This window comes from Callospermophilus lateralis, chromosome 17, assembly GCF_048772815.1.
Source record: "Callospermophilus lateralis isolate mCalLat2 chromosome 17, mCalLat2.hap1, whole genome shotgun sequence".
Lineage (NCBI taxonomy): Eukaryota > Metazoa > Chordata > Mammalia > Rodentia > Sciuridae > Callospermophilus > Callospermophilus lateralis.
The window spans coordinates 74,402,407-74,420,370 of NC_135321.1; the positions used below are offsets into that span (position 1 = coordinate 74,402,407).

Consider the following 17,964-nt stretch of genomic DNA (forward strand, 5'->3'; position numbering starts at 1 on the left):
AACCTCCCAGCCAGTACGCACGTCGGGGTAACCGCCAGAAAGAAGGGAGCGCGGGCTTCCTCGCCGCCGGCCCTCTCCCTCTCCACTGCCCGGCCCCTTCCTGTCGCCTTCGACCTCCCGGCTTCTTCCCCCTTCCAAGGCGCAGGGCTAGGGCAAGAGTCCAAGGCTGGGCTCCAGTGCGCCAGGGCGGGGAGCGGGGGGCGGAGTCCCAGGTGGGGCGGAGGTGCGTCCCCGGGGTGGAACCCGGCGTGGGAGCCGGGGGTGGGAGGTGGGTGGGGAGCCGGCCTGGGCGGAGGGCTGGGGGTGTGCCCTGGGGGCGGGGCAGGGGATGTGGGCGGGGCGGGGCGCAGTGGAGGGTGCTGCCGGGGTGCGGAGCGAGCGCGCAGGCTTCGCGCCTGGAGGCTGGTGCTTCGCTGAAGCCGCCGGAGCAGCCCCCACGGGGGTCGCCGGTGGGTGTGAATCTCCCTCCCCCGGCGCCACGTCCACTGCTGCAGCCAGAAGCCAGGCCAGAGCTGTGGGGTGGGGTTCAGCCGGCGCCTTGGGTCCCGGAGTCCCTGGGGTGTGTCGGTGCCAGCCGGGAGCGGGCGGGGCGCAGAGAGGCGGAGCACGGCCCCGCTCCCACCCACGGGCCTGCCAGTGGCGTCCGCCGGCCGGTGTTCTCCGTCTGCAGGGACCCTCCATCCACCCCGCCAAAGCGCTCGGCTCGCCGGTGTCCTCCGGCCGCACCATGGTGGACGTGCTGGGCGGGCGGCGCCTGGTGACCCGCGAGGGCGCGCTGGTGGAGGCCGAGGCCGCGCTGCAGAACAAGGTGGTGGCTCTGTACTTTGCGGCGGGCGGCTGCGCTCCCAGCCGCGACTTCACGCCGCTGCTCCGCGACTTCTACGCCGCCTGGGTGGGCGCGGCGCGGCAGCCGGCGCCGTTCGAGGTGGTGTTCGTGTCGGCGGACGGCAGCGCGCAGGAGATGCTGGACTTCATGCGCCAGCAGCACGGCGCCTGGCTGGCGCTGCCCTTCCACGACCCCTACCGGCAGTGAGTGCGGGCCCCGGCGCGTCGCCCCGTGTCCCCGCAGGCCTCCGCTCCCGCACCCGGTCGCTTCTCCAGACGCCCCTCTTCTCCCTCCCTCCCCGCCTGCCAGTCCAGGTCCCGGTTCGGTGAATCATACTCGAGTCTGTTTCAGCTTCCCCAGACTCGAAAACGCGGTGCTCTGCGTCCCCGGACTCGCGGACTCTGGGGCTGGGGGTCTGAGTTTCTGTGGAGGAGCTCCAGCTGGTGCGGACGCTGGGGGGGGGGGGGGGTCAGCTCATTACTTCTCCTCCCCGCCACTGGGCGGGAGGCTCGGTAAGACCGCAGCCTGGGTCTGGGGGCAGGTGGGTGGGACCCGGGAGGGTCCGAACTGTGATCAGTGCCCGCAGGGAGCGGTTGTGGGTGTGGGAAGCGGGGAACCCGAGCTGGGGGAACCCGGGTGCTGGAGGAGGAATCTCAGAAGGTGCTGCATTCATTACTGTGAAGTTCGTGGCTGTGAATGTTGGAAGCGACAATCTGCTCTCCTAAGGGACCCCCCCCCCCCGCCCTTGTTGAGGTCCTCTGGGCTGCATGTTTGAGTGTGTGAAGGAACTGGAAGCTGCACAAGCAGAGATGACCAGAGCGCCGGCCACCGTGCTCAGAGTGGCTCCTCTGCCTGCAGCTGAGCTCACAGGCTCTGACTAGATCCGCAATGGAGAGCAGTAGGGAGTCCTGGGATCAGGGAGGTGCAGGTGGCAGGGTGCTGGCTGTTCTGCGTGTGAGGTCTCTGTGATGTGAGGGTCTAGATCGAGGTTTAGATCACACAGGTCTCGGAGCTCGTTGCTCTAGCCCCTCCTCCTTCGTAATGCAGATGTGAATATTTCCCTGTGGCTTGAAACTGTCCCCCTGGGTTACTCGTTCATTTGTGAAGTTACCCCCTGACTTACTTATTCTGGGAGGATATTCTTTCTGGAAAAACAGAGGTCGACTTCGGGGAGTCCTGGTAGAGGTTACTTAACTAGAGGAAGTCTGATTATTCTCCCAAATCCTTGCTCTTTGGAGATTCCCCATGAAGCAGAGGATCCAGGCAGGAAGCCGGCCTTGAAGGTGGGCACAGTGTCTCAGTGATGGCTGATTAACTTTACGGAGAGTCATCAGAGAATCTCTTCAAGCAGTTTGTTTGATTGGACTTCCCTCCTACACCAGCTGGACGCTTTTGAAAGGACACAGTTGTTTTGAAGGTGAGATGGTGGTAGTGTTAGTAATTGGGCAGAGAGCTCAGGCCCTGGTAGAGCACTGCTCTGCTGTTACCCAGGAGGAAGGTTGGGGATTTTCCTGCTGAGCTGAAGGACACCCTTAGTGCCGTGCTCTGGTCCATTAAAAGGCTACTGGAAGTGGTCTGGTTATGGACCAGCACTCTGGTCCATGTCATGTACAACGTGTCACTGAGGCACAGAGTTCTCCGGGGTCTGGGGGCCATCTTTCTGCCCTGACTCAGTTCCTCTCCTAGAGGGTGATGAACTGCTTCACCCAGGGGCACCCAGATGGGCTCAGGAGGGGCATCACTTTTGAGGCCATGCAACATTGTCTGTCCCCTGGTCATCTGAGCAGAGCCTGTTGCTCTAGCTGCAGACAGATGAGCCACTTTGAGTAAGGGTGACCCCACGCTCTGGTCATCTCTGCCTGGTCTGCCTCCTCCTCAGAGGGGTTTTTCTTTCTGTGAACTTAGCATTTTAGTTCTAGGGGGGCGAGTGTCAGTTCATTACTTTCTCCCACCCCCGACCCTGGCATAGCCATGCATTGACTGTGAAGCCAAATGGACATTCTGTGGGCATTGTTGGAGCCATGCCCTAAATTCTGCTGATTCCAACCTGGATCTATGAAACCCGATCATGAGCCAAATAGAAAGAGCCACCACCAAGAAAAACTAAAAAAAAGCACAAAGCATCCAGGAGGTATTGGGAGAGATTGTCAATGTGTGCAGCAGGCGGCACCCTGTGGTTGGAACCTTGAGAGGAGGCCAGGACACTGCTGTCACAAGGTCCGCTTGGAAGGTGGGTGGGGAGTAGCTCTTGAACTGCGTTTCCCCGAGGCCTGAGCTCATCACAGTGTCCACTGAATTCCTGAGAATTCCTCAAGAAGATGGAAGAGAGGAAAATTTGAGGCTTCCAAGGGAATCACTGTGGGGTACCCTTGGGGTTACCCCTTGACGTGACTGGTTCTAGACATCATCTGCCCTCACACAGCTGCGGGTGTACCTATGGGGGGGAGAAGATGCCTAGAACCCCAACCTCTTCCCTCAGGTTACACATGCAGTCCAGAGAAGTAGCTGTTTATTGCTAGTATCGGGGGCCCTGGAGCTCTGGCCCATTTCCCTGGCCAGTGCTAAGGCCGGGGGGCCCCACCTGATGGGGGGAAGGCACCAGGGACAGATGCCGTCGCTCCTTGGAGGCATTTCCCCAGGATGAAGTTCCATCCTACCATCTTCCTTTCTTTGTGACTACGTTTACGGGTCGAACTCAAGGAAAAAGGAGTAAGTTCAAATTCACCAGCAGGATTCCTGCTGCAGGCACTTGATCTGTGGGGATTTTATACCGTCTCATAACAAGGCTCACTCTGCTCGGCCTCTCGAACTGGAATGTGAGTGGACCCCACGGGGGTCTGGAGGCCCCCCACCTCCTGCCCAGCCTGACCTTGCAGTCTGAGCTTATCTGTTGGAAAAATCAGAGTGGCCAGGGCTTCGTGTCCTGGGTGGAGAGGGGCTGGGGTGGAGCCGTTGGCTGAGTGGGGGGGAGTTAGTGCCCGTGCAGACGGTTTTCGATTCTGTCACCGCCCCTTGCCTCTCTCCAGCCCTGTGTGCGGTGACTCCCTGGCCCTCTAGACTCAAGGCATCCATCGAGTCCTCCTGTCCTGGAGCCTGCTCTGTCCTGCTGGTCGTTGGGTGTCCTTCATTCAGACACTGGACTGTTAACAGTGTTCTGCTGATTGCCGTCCTCCATCTAAATGGCTCTTCGTTCAAAGATAGTTCTGGCCCAGCAGGAGCTTCCTCCAGCCCTTGGGTTTCCTGATTTCCGTTGCCTGCAGCGGGACCAAGCCAGACCTGCTTCAGTGCTTGGTACCCACCGGGTGCACGTCTGGTGGGTGTTTGAAACAAGCGAGCCAAAGAGGGTGCTCTGGAGAGATTTGCCTGGCCACAGTCTGCTGCTGGCCAAGAGGGAAGGAAACTCCAGTCAGGTGTCGCCCTGGCAACCAGAAGCACTTAGGTCAGGGACAAGGATGTGGCTGGGTTAGGTGAAGGGAGGGACAGGCGTTGCAGCAGCTCTGAGGACAAGGACAAGTGGGGCTCTGGGATTTTCCCAAAGTGGTTGAAAAATCCTCCTGAGTTATGTCCATGATGCTTTTCTGTGCCAAGCACTTCTGTCCTCTGTGACACAGCGCGGCGCCCAGAGGGATGGAGACACCTCAGGGGAAAGTGGCTGTTTGCTTCTCCTCTTTGGTTCCGAGGTTATGTTTGTTTCCAGGAAGAGGCTGCCAGGGTGAGGATTTGAAGTGAAGCAAGACGCCTTAGGCTCCTTGTTCCTCAAAGCTAGCTATGTCCCTCTGATTGCATCAGAACTTGGTTTAGTATTGCAGGTAATTAAAAAGTTACGGGCTGACATAAATGAAACTCTGAAGGCAGGAGCTAGTCTTTCAGGAGGCTGGAGGCCGCTGAGGATACAGCTTCATGGGTTGCCTTCTACCATGTCTCCTTTGAGCTCAGGCTACAGGCAGTGGCTGCCTGGCAATTTGGGTTTCTCCTCATGGTGGCAGAATGACTGCCGTGTCTCATACTACCTCCTCACACTTTGCTCTTTCTCAGCACACGGGCAAATGTTCTATGGAGCCTTACTTATTCTTTGTTTGCTAGTTACCCATTTCTGTATTTCTGTACCAGTTGTTGGGGCCAAGGGATACACTGACTGAGCAGTCTGCCCAGCTGGAATTGGAGTTAGGTCCTTCCCATGCAATGTGGGAAGTGTTTGCCGTGTGGGGAACCCCATTTATTGTTGAGCTGTTCACATATTATTCATTCAATCTTCACAACAACCCTAGGAGGTAGGTTCAGTTATTCCCATGGTGCAGGTGAAGAATCTGAGGCACAGGGAGGCTAATTAGCTGGCCTCAGTCGCACAGCTGATCCATGCCAGAGAACAGAGGGAGAAGGTCAGGATGCCAAGCAGCAAACTCTACACTGTGAAGGGCACCGTCCTCAGCACCTTGCCACCTCTTCTCTGCCCGCGACCACACGCTGGCTTCATACAAGAGGTTCGTGGCCTAGAAGTTAGCTAGTGAGATCAAAATAAGCACCCAGACTCAGCTACCTTTTTCTTTGACCAGGTCTGAGACGGCCTTCCCTCTGGCTCCTGCCTGGAGCCACCCCGTGGGGCAGCAAGGCTTACTCAGGGCTGGCAGGAGAGCGCGCGAGCACGCCAGGGAGTGGCCTTGATTGGGGAACAAGAAATTCAGGGGAGAATTCCATCCAGTGAAGGTGGAGGGGGGCAGCACTCCAAGGTCAGGGTCAGTGATTGGTCTCAGGGTCAGTGGTCAGTCACACCCCGACATGGACAGGCTCTGGCACCTGGAGAGGGTGGGATTAGTTCCGACACAGTTCGGCCGGAGCGCCACACACCCGATCCGGGAGGTGCCCAATCAGGTGCGGGGATGGCTCCCCACACTCTTCCCTCCCCCACTCTGGTGGGGAGGATGCAGAAAGTTCTGGGAGGGACCAGCAGGGCTGGCAACCCTGAGCGCACCCAGATGAGCCACCAGGGCTATTAACCCCGATGCTAGCCCCTCAGGTCAGAGACTGGTTGTCATGGGCCCCTGGGTCTTCCTGAGGCTCTGCTGGGGACCCCACTGAGAAAAGCAGGTGATGCTGTTGGTAACCCAGGAGCCAGTCAGGAACACAGGTGCCGGGTCGGCCTTCAGTGGGCTCGGGGGTCTGCGGGAAGACGCTGCTTCCCCTTCCTGGTTGATTCCCCCACCAAAAGCTTGCTGCGTACTCCTGGCTAAGGTCCCGAGTTCCTGGGGTCACAGCTCTGCCAGGTCTGGCTGAAACTTGTTGGACTCTGCCCTGCCCAGTCTTGCTACCCAAAGCACAGGTACCAAAAAAACCCCATTTGCCAAAACTACCATATGCAAAAAGCATAAAAAGTGTTTTTTTGGATTGTTTCTCTTCATTTTTAAAAAAATGTCATACCTTTGAGAAAAGTCGGTTTCCTAGACATTCAAGTTTCAGGCATCATATAGAATTCTTAAAACACGGGGGAGGGACACCCCCCAACCACCTGCCCACAGCATGTTCTGGGATCTGTGCAGGCCCCACTGTGCTGAGGTTTCCGGGCTTCAGTTTTACGGACTGTTTCTGACCTGCAGTTTGACATGAATTTGCATCTGTTCTGTGTTTGTGGCTTTGGTGTCTCATCTTTGCAAATGCAGTTTTAGCACAGTGTCCTCTACAGGCAGGGGCTGCCTGGCAAATTGAGTTTCTCCTCATGGTGGCAGAATGACTGCCATGTCTCACACTACCTCTTCATACTTTCCTCTTTCTCAGCACACAGACAAATGTTCCACAGAGTTGACGTGTTTTTTCTTCCCACTTTTGCTGTTCCTTCCTCTGTGGGTCATTCGGTGGACATTGCAAGGGAGGGCTCCCGGAGAGACCGGGGTGAAGGCTGTGTGCATTGTTTCTTTGGGAAACGGGCCTTTCCTGGGACACAACCCCAGGACAGGCCAGGACCCTGTTGTCAGTGTCCCCACGAGGAGGGTCACGTCCGTGCTGGGCCCATGTGCGAGCCGACCTGCCCGACTCCTGATATTCTTAGGTATTCTCCTTTTCTCTTGCTCAGTCGCAGCAAAGATTTGTTTGACATTTTAGAATTTCCAAATAATCAAATGGGGTTTTATCACTTAACCCTGCCCCCAGTTAATCCATTCAAGTGGATTAATGCACTTCTTAGGTTAAACCCCCATATTGACTTTAATGGGTTCATTTCTTTTTTTCGATTATTTCTGTTATTTCACTTATTTCTCATTTTGCCCTTTTTTCTGTTTTCTTTGCATTTCCTCCATTATTATTCAGCTTCTTGAGTTTAAATACATTACTCATCGATATGTGAGCTTTGCATTTTTCATTTGAGTTTTGCTGTGTTACCCAGACTGGTCTTAAGTGATTCCCCTGCCTCAGTCTCCCACGTACCTGGGACTACAGGCTGTATGAGGTTTGGATAAGTGGATCTAAGGTATAGCTTCCTAAGTGTGTTTGCTTGTGTATACAGTTTGCATTTGTATAGTTGTACCTTGGTATCCAAGATGAATTGGTTACAGAATCTCCCAAAGGTACTAAAATCCAACGATGCTCAGATTCTTTATATAAAATGTTGTAGTAGCCTGGTATTTGTGTTTAGTCAGCTTCTTTGTCACTGTGACCAAAGGACCTGACAAGAGCAATGTAGAGAAGGAACAGTTTATTGGGGGCTCACAGTTTCAGAGGTCTCAATGCACAGACAACCACTTCAGGGCTCTGGGCCCAAGGTGAGACAGAACATCGTGGCAGAAGGGTGTGGAGGAGGAGAGCAGCTCAGGGCTTGGCAATCAGGAAGCAGAGAGAGCTCTGCTCACCAGGGACAAAATATAACCCCCCCACCAAAGTCTGGCTACCTCCTCTAGCCACACCCCACCTGTCTACACTTATCACCCAGTTAATCCATTCAGGTGGATCACTGCACTGATTAGGTCAGACCTCTCATAACCCAATCATTTCACCTCTAAATTGTTTTTTACTCTCTCACACATGAGGTTTTGAGGGGGACACTTTGCATATAACCTACACACATCCTCCAGTAGATTTTAAATCATCTTTAGATTACTGACGAAACCTAATACGAGGTCAATGCTCTGTAAATAGTTGTTATATGGTTTAGAAAATACTAAGGACAAGAAAAACAGTATGTACATGTTCAACACAGATGTAATTTTTTTTTAGGAATATTTTCAATTCAAATCTGGCTCAACCCATAGATGAGAAGCCTTTGGATATTGTTCTAAATATTTTTAAATCTAAATGGCTCTTTCACATACAATACCTAGTTTTTTTTTTTTTTTTTTTTTCATTTTTTGGTAACAGGGCACTTAACCACCGAGCCACATCCCTAGTCCCTTTTTAAAGATTTTTACTTAGAGAGAGGGTCTCACTGAGTTGCTAAGTGCCTTGCTAAGTTGCTGAGGCTGGCTTTGAACTTGAGATCCTCCTGCCTCAGCCTCCTGAGCTGCTGGGATTACATGTGTGTGCCGCTGCTCCTGGTTCATAGTTAGTTTTCAAACTCCTTCTTAATCGTGCTTGCTCATTGGTTTTCAAGTCCATTACATGATGGTCTGATTAAGCGATGTTTTGAAATGTGTTGAGACCACTTTTGTGGCTGAGAATACAGCTGGTTCACAGGTTCACAGGTGTTTGAAAACAATGTGTACCCTCTCTTGGAGAGTGAGGGATGTGTATTTTCTTATGCTTAAATGAAAGCTGACCTTTGTCCTGGTCCTGGATGGTCCTGGCAGCCTTGTTAGAAGTGTCCGCGGGGAGGCTTGGTGATGGGAAGGTCTCAGTTGCGGCTTGGCTTCCTCTCAGCCTCCTAACCCCGGGGGGCTGCAGATGAAGGAAATCCGATTACTGTTGGCATGAGACCTCCTGACCTGACTCCGGAACAGGGATGGGATCCCCTGCCTGCCCCCTGTCTTGAGGGAGGTAATCCCTGTGAGGGATGGGGGACCCCTGCAGATTTAGGGAGGCTGGTACTTCTTTCCCTAAATGAAAACAAACAGTGTTGTAAAAAGGCCTTTCACAGGGTCGGAGGTGATGGTGGAGGGGAGTAAGAAAGGTTCCGTCACAACCAAATCAGCTGATGCATCACTGAATTTGTAAGGCGCAGAGTCTGATAGGCTTCGGATGTATCTGGAACTCGCCGAGTTTTATCTTACCATTATGTGTACCTGATATTTCCCTTCTCTTGAGAGAAGAATAGAAAACGCTGCTGGGTTTACTTGTACATTTTGAACTGTCCCATGCTGTGGCTACCAGCCACATGTAGCTGCTTCAGTTTCAGTGAACAGGGCTGGGCGTAGCTCAGTGGTCTGGTGCTTGCCTAGTACGTAGCCAGGCTCTGGGTTCCATCCCCAGTACTGGGTGTGGGGGGTGGGGACAGTTAAATTTAGCAGTTAATCCAAACGAGAAGTTCTGCTCTTTGGTCTGACTTGCCACCCTTCTGCCTAAAGGGCTGGTGGCCGCTGTATTGGGCTGCACAGATCAGGGACAGTTCTGCGAATGGATGGTTCTCCAGGTCTGGACTGGCTTAGAAATATTGCAACAAGTAGAAAAGTCACTCGCCAACCCAGCAGGTGGTCTCATTGGCAGTGGGCTGTCCTGCCAGCCAGTCCCCTGGGTGGGGCCCCTTCCTTTTCGATGCCAGTGCAGAAGTGCTGACCTCTGGTAACCCTGTTCTCTCCTGCAGCGAACTGAAGAGGAGGTACGGCATCACGGCCACCCCCAGGCTCCTGATCCTGAAACCCAACGGGGAGGTGATCACCAGCAAAGGGCGGAAGCAGATCCGGGAGCGGGGGCTGGCCTGCTTCCAGAACTGGGTGGAGGCGGCTGAGGTCTTCCAGAATTTCTCAGGTTGAACTGGGAGAAGGGACCACCGATCCTGGACAGGGGCGGCTCCTTCAGTGCAAACCCCCGAAGGGAAAGAGGAGCCCATTTTTTTTTTCTTTCTCTCTATGCAGCATCTGATTTTATTTCAGAGCAGAAGTGCTAAGCCGTGGCAGAAAGTAAATGTTGCTCAGGGAAAAAAAAACAAGCAAAAATACCTCCTGCTGCATTTGGATCCTGTAGCTACTTGACAGTCGTTTTTACTCTTTGCATAGCTTTGGAAATCTATGCAAACATTTTATTTGTTCAAGTCTCTTCAGGTAAAATGATCAGTTTATCGATAAATTTTTCTGGCCGTCTATCATTTTAATGATATGGTTTCACAACTATATTTATTATTAAACAAGTTTGCATACAGTATGGTTTCTTGTTCTATTTTTCGCAGTCGTGAGGATCGAACTTGTCTAACACCCATGGTAGATAAGTTCTCTACCACTGAGCTACATCCCCAGCCTGACTGTGTGCTTTAATAAACAAATATTTATACCGAGAAATTTGATTCTTATTCCAAACCAAGACGGAGGAAAATGAGTGATTCAGGGAGTCCGAACGTCACACCAGCTTGTTTGTCAGAGGTGGAAGTCTTTGATCATGTGTCTTCTTGGAATGATTTTCTTCCCTGTGCACTTTCTCACACTGACTTTTAATAACATGGTAAATACCTAGAACCAATGAAATGTCCAAGGCTGCTCACGCTCATGAGATCCCAGTCAGTGGTGAGCAGCACAGAGGATGATAGTCCCAAAAGATCATAGTGCAGTGAGGAAGTTCCTATCCCCTGGTGACATCTGTGATGTTTGCACAGTGATGAAAGTGCCTAGCAGGGCTTTCCCGTGTGGGTCCCTGTCATTGAGCAACACGCTCCACTGTATTCGAGGTTAAATCTCAACATTTCTTGAAAGACTCTAATCCATCCAGTTAACCGCGCACACCCCCCCACCTCTGCTGACCCTAAGAGGAAAGCTGTCCGCGGTCCAGATCCCAGCTCCCCCATGGCCGCTGCTGACTGGCCTCATGCTTGGCCATTCTTGTCCTTTCCAGTCTCATTTTGATCCAACTCAGGGGAACTGAGAGGATACCAGAGGCCCACTGTAGCCCAGTGGGTTCCCTGGGCTTGCTGGTCCTTCAGCTGGGACCCAGGAACCCCAGCATTCCCAGACGAGGAGCGGGCTGGGTTTTCTAGGCAGCGGTGTGTGTGGTAGCGCACGGAGCAGCTGGGGACAGGCGAGGACTGCGAGCCCTCATCTCCGCCTCTCACACTCTGCTCTCAGTTAACTTCTCTCCACTGAAAACCAAGATGCTGCTTCATCGGGATCCGGTGGATCCAGTAATGACTACTTGATGGAGCTAACGTGATCAGTATTTTCCTCCAAGATAAATTGTGTCAAAATGCAGTTCTCTTCCAGACCAAGAAATAGCATGTTCATTTCATTATGATGGGTGGGTTTGTTTTGTTTTTTTCTTTTTTTTTTTTTTTGGTACTGGACATTGAACTCTGGGGCCTTTAGCCACTGAGCCACATCCACAGCCCCCTTTTTTATTTAAGACAGGGTCTTGCTAAGTTGCTGAGGCTGGCTTTGAACTTGTGATCCTCCTGCCTCAGCCTCCTGAGCTCCTGGGATTACAGGCTTGCTCCATTATAGTGTTTTTGGTCACATATTCTTGAGAGTGGCATCTCTTGTATGTAGAATGTCCACAATCTCTCTCTCTCTCTCTCTCTCTCTCTCTCTCTCTGTTTGTGTGTGTGTGTGTGTGTACACCACAACCAGACTTAAAAAAAAAAAAAAAAAAGCATCCTCCTCCTAGTGAACTGCCCCATGGGAGCCCAAGTCCTGTGCTGATGGTCGTGGGTGGTAGTCCTGGGAGCTCTGCTGGGGCCTTGGTGGGCTTTGAGGCTCTTGGAAGGAAGGAGGTGTCCAGAGAGAGGTCCCCAAGGCTGAGCCAGCCCGGGGGGCATGAACCCTCCACCCCACCGTGGCCTAGGCCATTTAAAGTGCTGTGACTGGAAGACACATTCTTCGATACACCATCCCTAGCCACGGGTTTTCTGAACATCAGGTAAAGTGAATCCTGCCTTCTCTCAGAAAGCGGTAGGACTTGATGCTGTTCCTGAAAGTGCCACGTGTGACTGTGTGACAGAAGCAGTGTGTCCACACCGCGAAAAACAGAAACATCCTGTCACCCGCGGGAAAGCCACGGTGGGGGCCTGGGTCTACTGTACATTCCAGGAGGGCAGCCGCTGCTTGTCATCTTCACGACTTGCCACCTTGGTGTGGTCCCGGGCCAGCAGGGTGGGCAGCGGGGTGAGAAATGCAGACTGCATCTGGCCGAGACTGCCAGGGGGCAGGGGCCTGACGTCGGAGTCCCCCAGAGCCGGCCTGAGGGCAGACTGCTGAAGTCGGTCACTGAGCCCTAGGGGATGGCATTTTACATAAGACCCAGGCTGCTCCCTACGCCATAGTCCTGGGGGAAGGTGCCACTCCTCTCCTGAAGAAGCCGGGGACTCCTGAAGGCCCCAGTGAACCGCAGGAGCACCCTGCAGCACACACTGAGGAAGTGCTGGTCCCCGTGGACTTGTGAGCCGCCGCTGTTGCCACTGTGACACGAAACACAACAGGAACCACTCCACACCCACAGCACAGCACAATGACACACACACCACACTCCACACAGACCACACACACACAGCACACACAGCCCTGGGTGGCACTGGGTGGCCCTGTCCACGTCTTCGCCTCCCAACAGGGTGTCTGAGGCTACTTTGGCTGAAAGGATTCTGTGCAGAGTCCCCTCCACTTGTGAGCTCTTCAGCGCCTCTGGCCCGGGGGTCACTCTGGGATTGCTCTTTTCTCTCCTGCATTTTTGGTCAAGAATCAACTTGTTTGGTGGCGGGCGCTTTTCTCCCGTTTCTTTGCCACATGCCTGCTGTGCTCTGTGTGTCCCCTCCAAGTCCAAATGCCAGAGCTTCCCCCTCCCAGGTGAGTGGGCATTGGGGGTGCCGCCCCGGGAATGACACCAGTGCCTTGGGAAGAGGCCCAGACAGCTCGCTGTCCCCTTCCATCATGTGAGGTCGCGGGGAGAGAGCACCATATACAGACCAGAAAGAAGGCCCTCGCCAGAAGCCGAATATGCTGGGGCGTTGCTTCTAGACTTCCACTTTCCAGAACCGTGAGCCAAAAATGCCTGTGGTCGTGAACTGCGCAGTCTGCCGCATTGTATTCTAGCAGCCTGAAGAGACTAAGGCAGAACCTGTAGGTCTTCTGACCCTAACCCTCCCCTGTGATCTGACCCCCTCTGACCGATGTCTGCTCTGGAGACACCCAGATGCATCAGGTAGCACATCCACTCCATCTTCCTGAGGAGATCTCTTCTGGAGACTTCCAGCCTCCTCATGGAATCAGGGAGAGCCCAGTGGTCAACCTGGCATTGCCCTTTGGGATTACCCCAAGGGCGCTCTGCGGCTCTCTCTGGAGTTGAGCTTCTCTTGTCTTTCTCTTTCTTGGCTTCCCTCCTTGTTTTGTTGGAATACATCCTCTAATACCGTCTTGAGAAGAGGTGCATGGGAGGTAGACTTTTAGGCCTTCTTCATTCAACCCATCCTTAATGGATAATTGACTGAGTGAAGGATTCTAGGTTGGAAGCAGTTTTTCTTCAGTAATTTAAAGGTCCAGCTCCGTAGTTCTCTTGTCTCTTTGGTCTGGCTGCATGGTGACCTTTTGTCTTTCTGGAATTCCTAGTATTTGGATGTTGTGGACATCTTGGGCCAGCCCTCCAACTTCCTTACATGGCTCTGTTCTACCGGCCATCTCTTTTTTCATTTTGGTTCTCCTTTTTTTGGATCTTTCCTCAAAATTATCGTCCATCCCTTTTTTTCAGCTGTCACAGATTTTAATCTAAAGGGTTCCTGGGTTTCTGAATCAGTTTCTCTCTCTCTCCCTCCCTCCCTCCTTTCCTCTCTGCTTCAAAGCATTCTGCTCTAGTTCCATAAAAGCAACATTTTCTCATACCTCTTGAAGGACATTAACAGGATTTCTAAAATTTTTTCTTTCCACATTATTATATTATTATGATTTATATTATTCCCAAGTTACTTCTCCCTCCTGTTTTTTTTTTTTTTTTTGAAAAGACTAAGTAGGATGTCAGCAGAGTTTGGTGACTCAGAACTCCACTACAGAATGATCTACTCAGGCCATTTGGTTGGGGAGAATTCTCTCTTGGGCTGATGATATTTATCAGGAAACATCCTCTCATCTCCCGCCAGAATGGCTGTCTGTGGGCATTCTGGGAGCCAACGGGAGCATACATTTTCATGAAAATGAAAGTTCATTTTGGCAATCCTACCTTCAGCTACTTCTCTCCCAAGACAGCCCCCATTGGCCCCCTCAGGGTGGTGAAGGTCAGTTCACCCTGGGCGTGAGGGAGGGAATCTAGAGATCTGACCACTTCACGAGTGGATTGCCCCCATCCTAATGTGAGCCTGTACTCCAGGGGGTGTCTGTAGACACGGATCCCGTGTATAAGCCAGAAGGTTTCTGCTATTCCCAGTGTCAGCTCAGGTCAAGTTTGTGAGTCTATAGAGCCTTTGTATGAGTCTTTGTTCTTGTTTCTTCTTTTGTTTTTCCATAACCTAAAAAAAAAAAAAACCCTTTGAAGTTATTTTAATTACTTTATTAGAGAGTGAAAGTAAATGCAAATGTTCAAACTGCCTATTTACCTTTTTGTGGTGGAAAGTTAATTTTGTCTGCAATGTAACAAGGAAGATTCCTTTTTAGAACTGTATTTAATTCAGTGAACTCACAAAATGCCATGTGATTATAGTTTTTTGCTTAAAACACAAATTCCTAACCTTTACAATGCCTCTACAGTTGTAATTACAAGTTCAATGTTATTTCTACAATATGTCTTTGATTTTGTCACGAGAGGATGAGAATGATAACAATTATACTGATGGAACCCAACGCATAGATGGGAAGGGGTGGCAAAATCGCCCATGATGAAGATCTGAAAGGATTGTTTTATTTGCAGCTGGTCATGAATCTTGGGCCTGAAATCCTAGATTACCCCCTTCTACCTAAACAAACTGATCCATACTCCAGTGTTCCATGGGGCCCAGTATCACCTTCAAAGCAACATCCCAGTAGTGTATAATTAAAAAATTGACGAGCTCTAGATAGGGCAGAAGGGTGGCTGGGGAGGGGAGGGGGCAGGGGATTAGCAATGATGGAGGAACGTGATGGACATCATTATCCAAAGTACACGTATGAAGGCATGAATTGGTGTGAACATACTTTATATACAGAGATATGAAAAATTGTTCTACATGTGTAATAAGAATGGTGATGCATTCAGCTGTCATGTATTTAAAATATAAAGGCAATTAAAAAAGGAACTCCAATTATTATTTAAAATTAATTAATTTATTTATTCTAATTAGGTATATATGACAGCAGAATGCATTTTGATTCATTGTACACTATTGCAACACAACTTCTCATTTCTCTGGTTGTACATGATGTAGTATTGCACTATATGTGCAGTCATACATCCAATTATTATTTTCATAATTTGAGAAATCACTAAGGAGATCCCTCCCACTATTTGTGGCTCCACATTAAAATCTCCCCTGATTTTCTGAGCAATTTGGAGTGATAAGAGCAATGCTGGGGACATCAGAATGCCCATTCTCAAATTATACTACAGAGCTATAGTAACAAACCAGCATGGTGTTGGCATAAAAACCGATATGAAGACAAATGGCAACAAACCCACCCAGATACAGTCATCTGATCCTTGACAAAGACGCCAAAAACATACATTGGAGAAAAGACAGTCTTTTTAACAACTGGTGCTAGGAAACCTGCTTGTCTGCATGTAGAACGAAACTAGATCCCTGTCTCTCACCCTGTACAAAAATCAACTCAAAGTGAGCCAAAGACCTAGGAATTAGGCCAGAAACCATGCAACCTTAGAAGAAAACAGGGTCAACGCTCCAACCTATTGATACAGGCATCCACTTCTTTAATAAGACCTCTAAAGCTCAAGAACTAAAAAACAAGAGTCAGTTAAATGAGATGGTATCAAACTAAAAAGCTTCTGAAAAGGAGACAAGAGTGTGAAGAGAGAGCCTACAGAATGGGAGAAAATCTCTGCCAGCTATTCTTCTGACAGGAGATAAATATACAGAATATATAAAGAACTAGAAAAACACCAGAAAAACAAATCACCAATCAATAAATGGGTCAGTGATCTTAACAGACATTTCTCAAAAAAAAAAAAAAAAAAAAAAAAGAAATACAAATGGTCAACAAGTATTTGAAAAAAATGCTCAACATCTTTAGCAATCAGGGAAATGCAAATCAAAACTACACTGAGGTTTTTCTTACTCCAGTTAGAATGACAAAGTCATCAAGACTGTAAAGAACACTACATTCTGATGAGGATATGGGGAAAAGGTACACTGGTGCATTGCTGGTGGGACTGAAAGTTCAACTGCTGTGGAAATCAGAACGGAGATTCCTTGAAAGACTAGGAATAGAACCACCATATAACTCAGATATTCTCTTCCAACAGACCTAAAATCTGCATATTGTAGTGATACATGCATTCCAGTGTTTACAGCAGTGCAATTCACAGTAGCCAAACTATGAAACCCGCATCAATAGATGAATGTATAAAGAAAAAGTGGCTTATATACGGAATGGAGTTTTACTTAATAAAAAGAAATGAAATTATGTATATGCTGGTAGATGGATGGAACTGGAGAACATCATGCTCAAGATGAGCTAGACTCAGAGGGTCCAGGGTCATATATTCCTAACTACATAGGGAGTTAGGAATAAAAAAAAAGGAGAATAAAAAAGGAATCTTGTGAGAAGAGCAGTAAAAAATGGGGATTGAGGGGGAGGAGAGGGCTTGGGGAAACACTGAGGAAGGAAGACCGCCACATTATGCCATGTCCATATTCAAATACTCTTCAATGAATTTCGTGTTTACATGTAACCGTAATGTGCTAATTAAAAAATAATAATGATAGTATTAGAAGGGAAGCCAGGGGAGTGGAGCAAGAGGGTCAGGGGCAGGAAGGAGAAGAGGGAAAGGGAAGGTACTGGGGGAGGGGGTTGATTGGTTTATGTCACCTGCAGGTGTGAATAGGACATAATGAATGCCATCACTATGTATAATTGGAGAGCACCAATTAAAACAAACAAACAAAAATCTCCCAAAGGCATGTGCTTAGGCATGTTCCTAGGATGGTGCTATTGAAGGTGGAGCCTTTAGGGGGTGGGGCCCAGTGGAGGAATTTAGGTGACTGGGATGTGCCCTTGAAGAGGACCCAAAGCAGTGGAGCTGATCCACTGTGGGCCGAAACCTCGGAAACCATGAGCCAATAGAAAGCTGTCCTTCTTCAAGATGGTTCCCCTTAGGCTCTTTGTCCAGTGACAGGTCCTCCCTCTGCCCGGGTCCCGGGGCCTAACCACGTTGCCCGGCTCTTTTTCTCTCTGAACCCCTTGTTATGCAGTATGTTTTAGTCTTTCTGGTTGAATTTGCTTTGCTTTCCTTGTTCCCTGGATTCTACATTTCCTAGTGCTGGGACTCGGGGGACCCAGGGAATTCCTCCTGTGGATGGGAGGCAGAGAATCTAAGGGGGCAAAAATACATTTTTTTTTTTCCTGGCTGTGGAGGAACAGGGAGGAGCCTGGCTAGGGACACACAAATCATGTCTCCTTTATGTTTCACATAAAAATCTGTATTTCTGGGAAATACAGATCCTCAAGATGAAGACTTTATGACTTCGTGAGTAAGCATTTACAGTGAAGGCGCAGAACACATCATTTCAATTTTCTTCAAGCCTTCATCTTTTGCCTTCTTAATTTATTCCTAAGTATTTTATTTTTTTTTTTGATGCTACTATAAATGATATCTCATTTGTGTGTCTTGCCTTTCTCCCTGGCCCGAATGGGACTGAAATACCACCTGACTCGTTCAAAGAACTGACAGTAGTAGATGTCATGTGGCTCTTTATTGCCTCATTGAATTCTTTTAAATGTCTGATTGACATGTTAGTGTGTGGGCGCAGGGTCATTTTTTCTATCCAGTTTTGTGTTGATGGACCTGATGCCCCTCTTAACTGTTACTGCATAGGCCTTCCAAGACTGTTTGCTGGAATACAATTAATTTGTAAGGGAATTGGCAAAAGAGTTTAAAAAAGAAAGTAATCCTCT

General features: G+C 50.1%; 1 protein-coding gene across 1 annotated transcript; it reads left to right on the forward strand.

Moving 5' to 3' along the window:
• The first annotated feature begins 727 nt into the window (after positions 1-727).
• Positions 728-9,912, forward strand: Nxnl2 (nucleoredoxin like 2). The gene is made up of 2 exons (XM_076837250.1): positions 728-1,029; positions 9,546-9,912. The coding sequence occupies exons 1-2, from the start codon at positions 728-730 to the stop codon at positions 9,712-9,714; spliced, it is 471 nt and encodes a 156-aa protein (XP_076693365.1). The 3' UTR covers positions 9,715-9,912.
• The last annotated feature ends 8,052 nt before the right edge of the window (positions 9,913-17,964 follow it).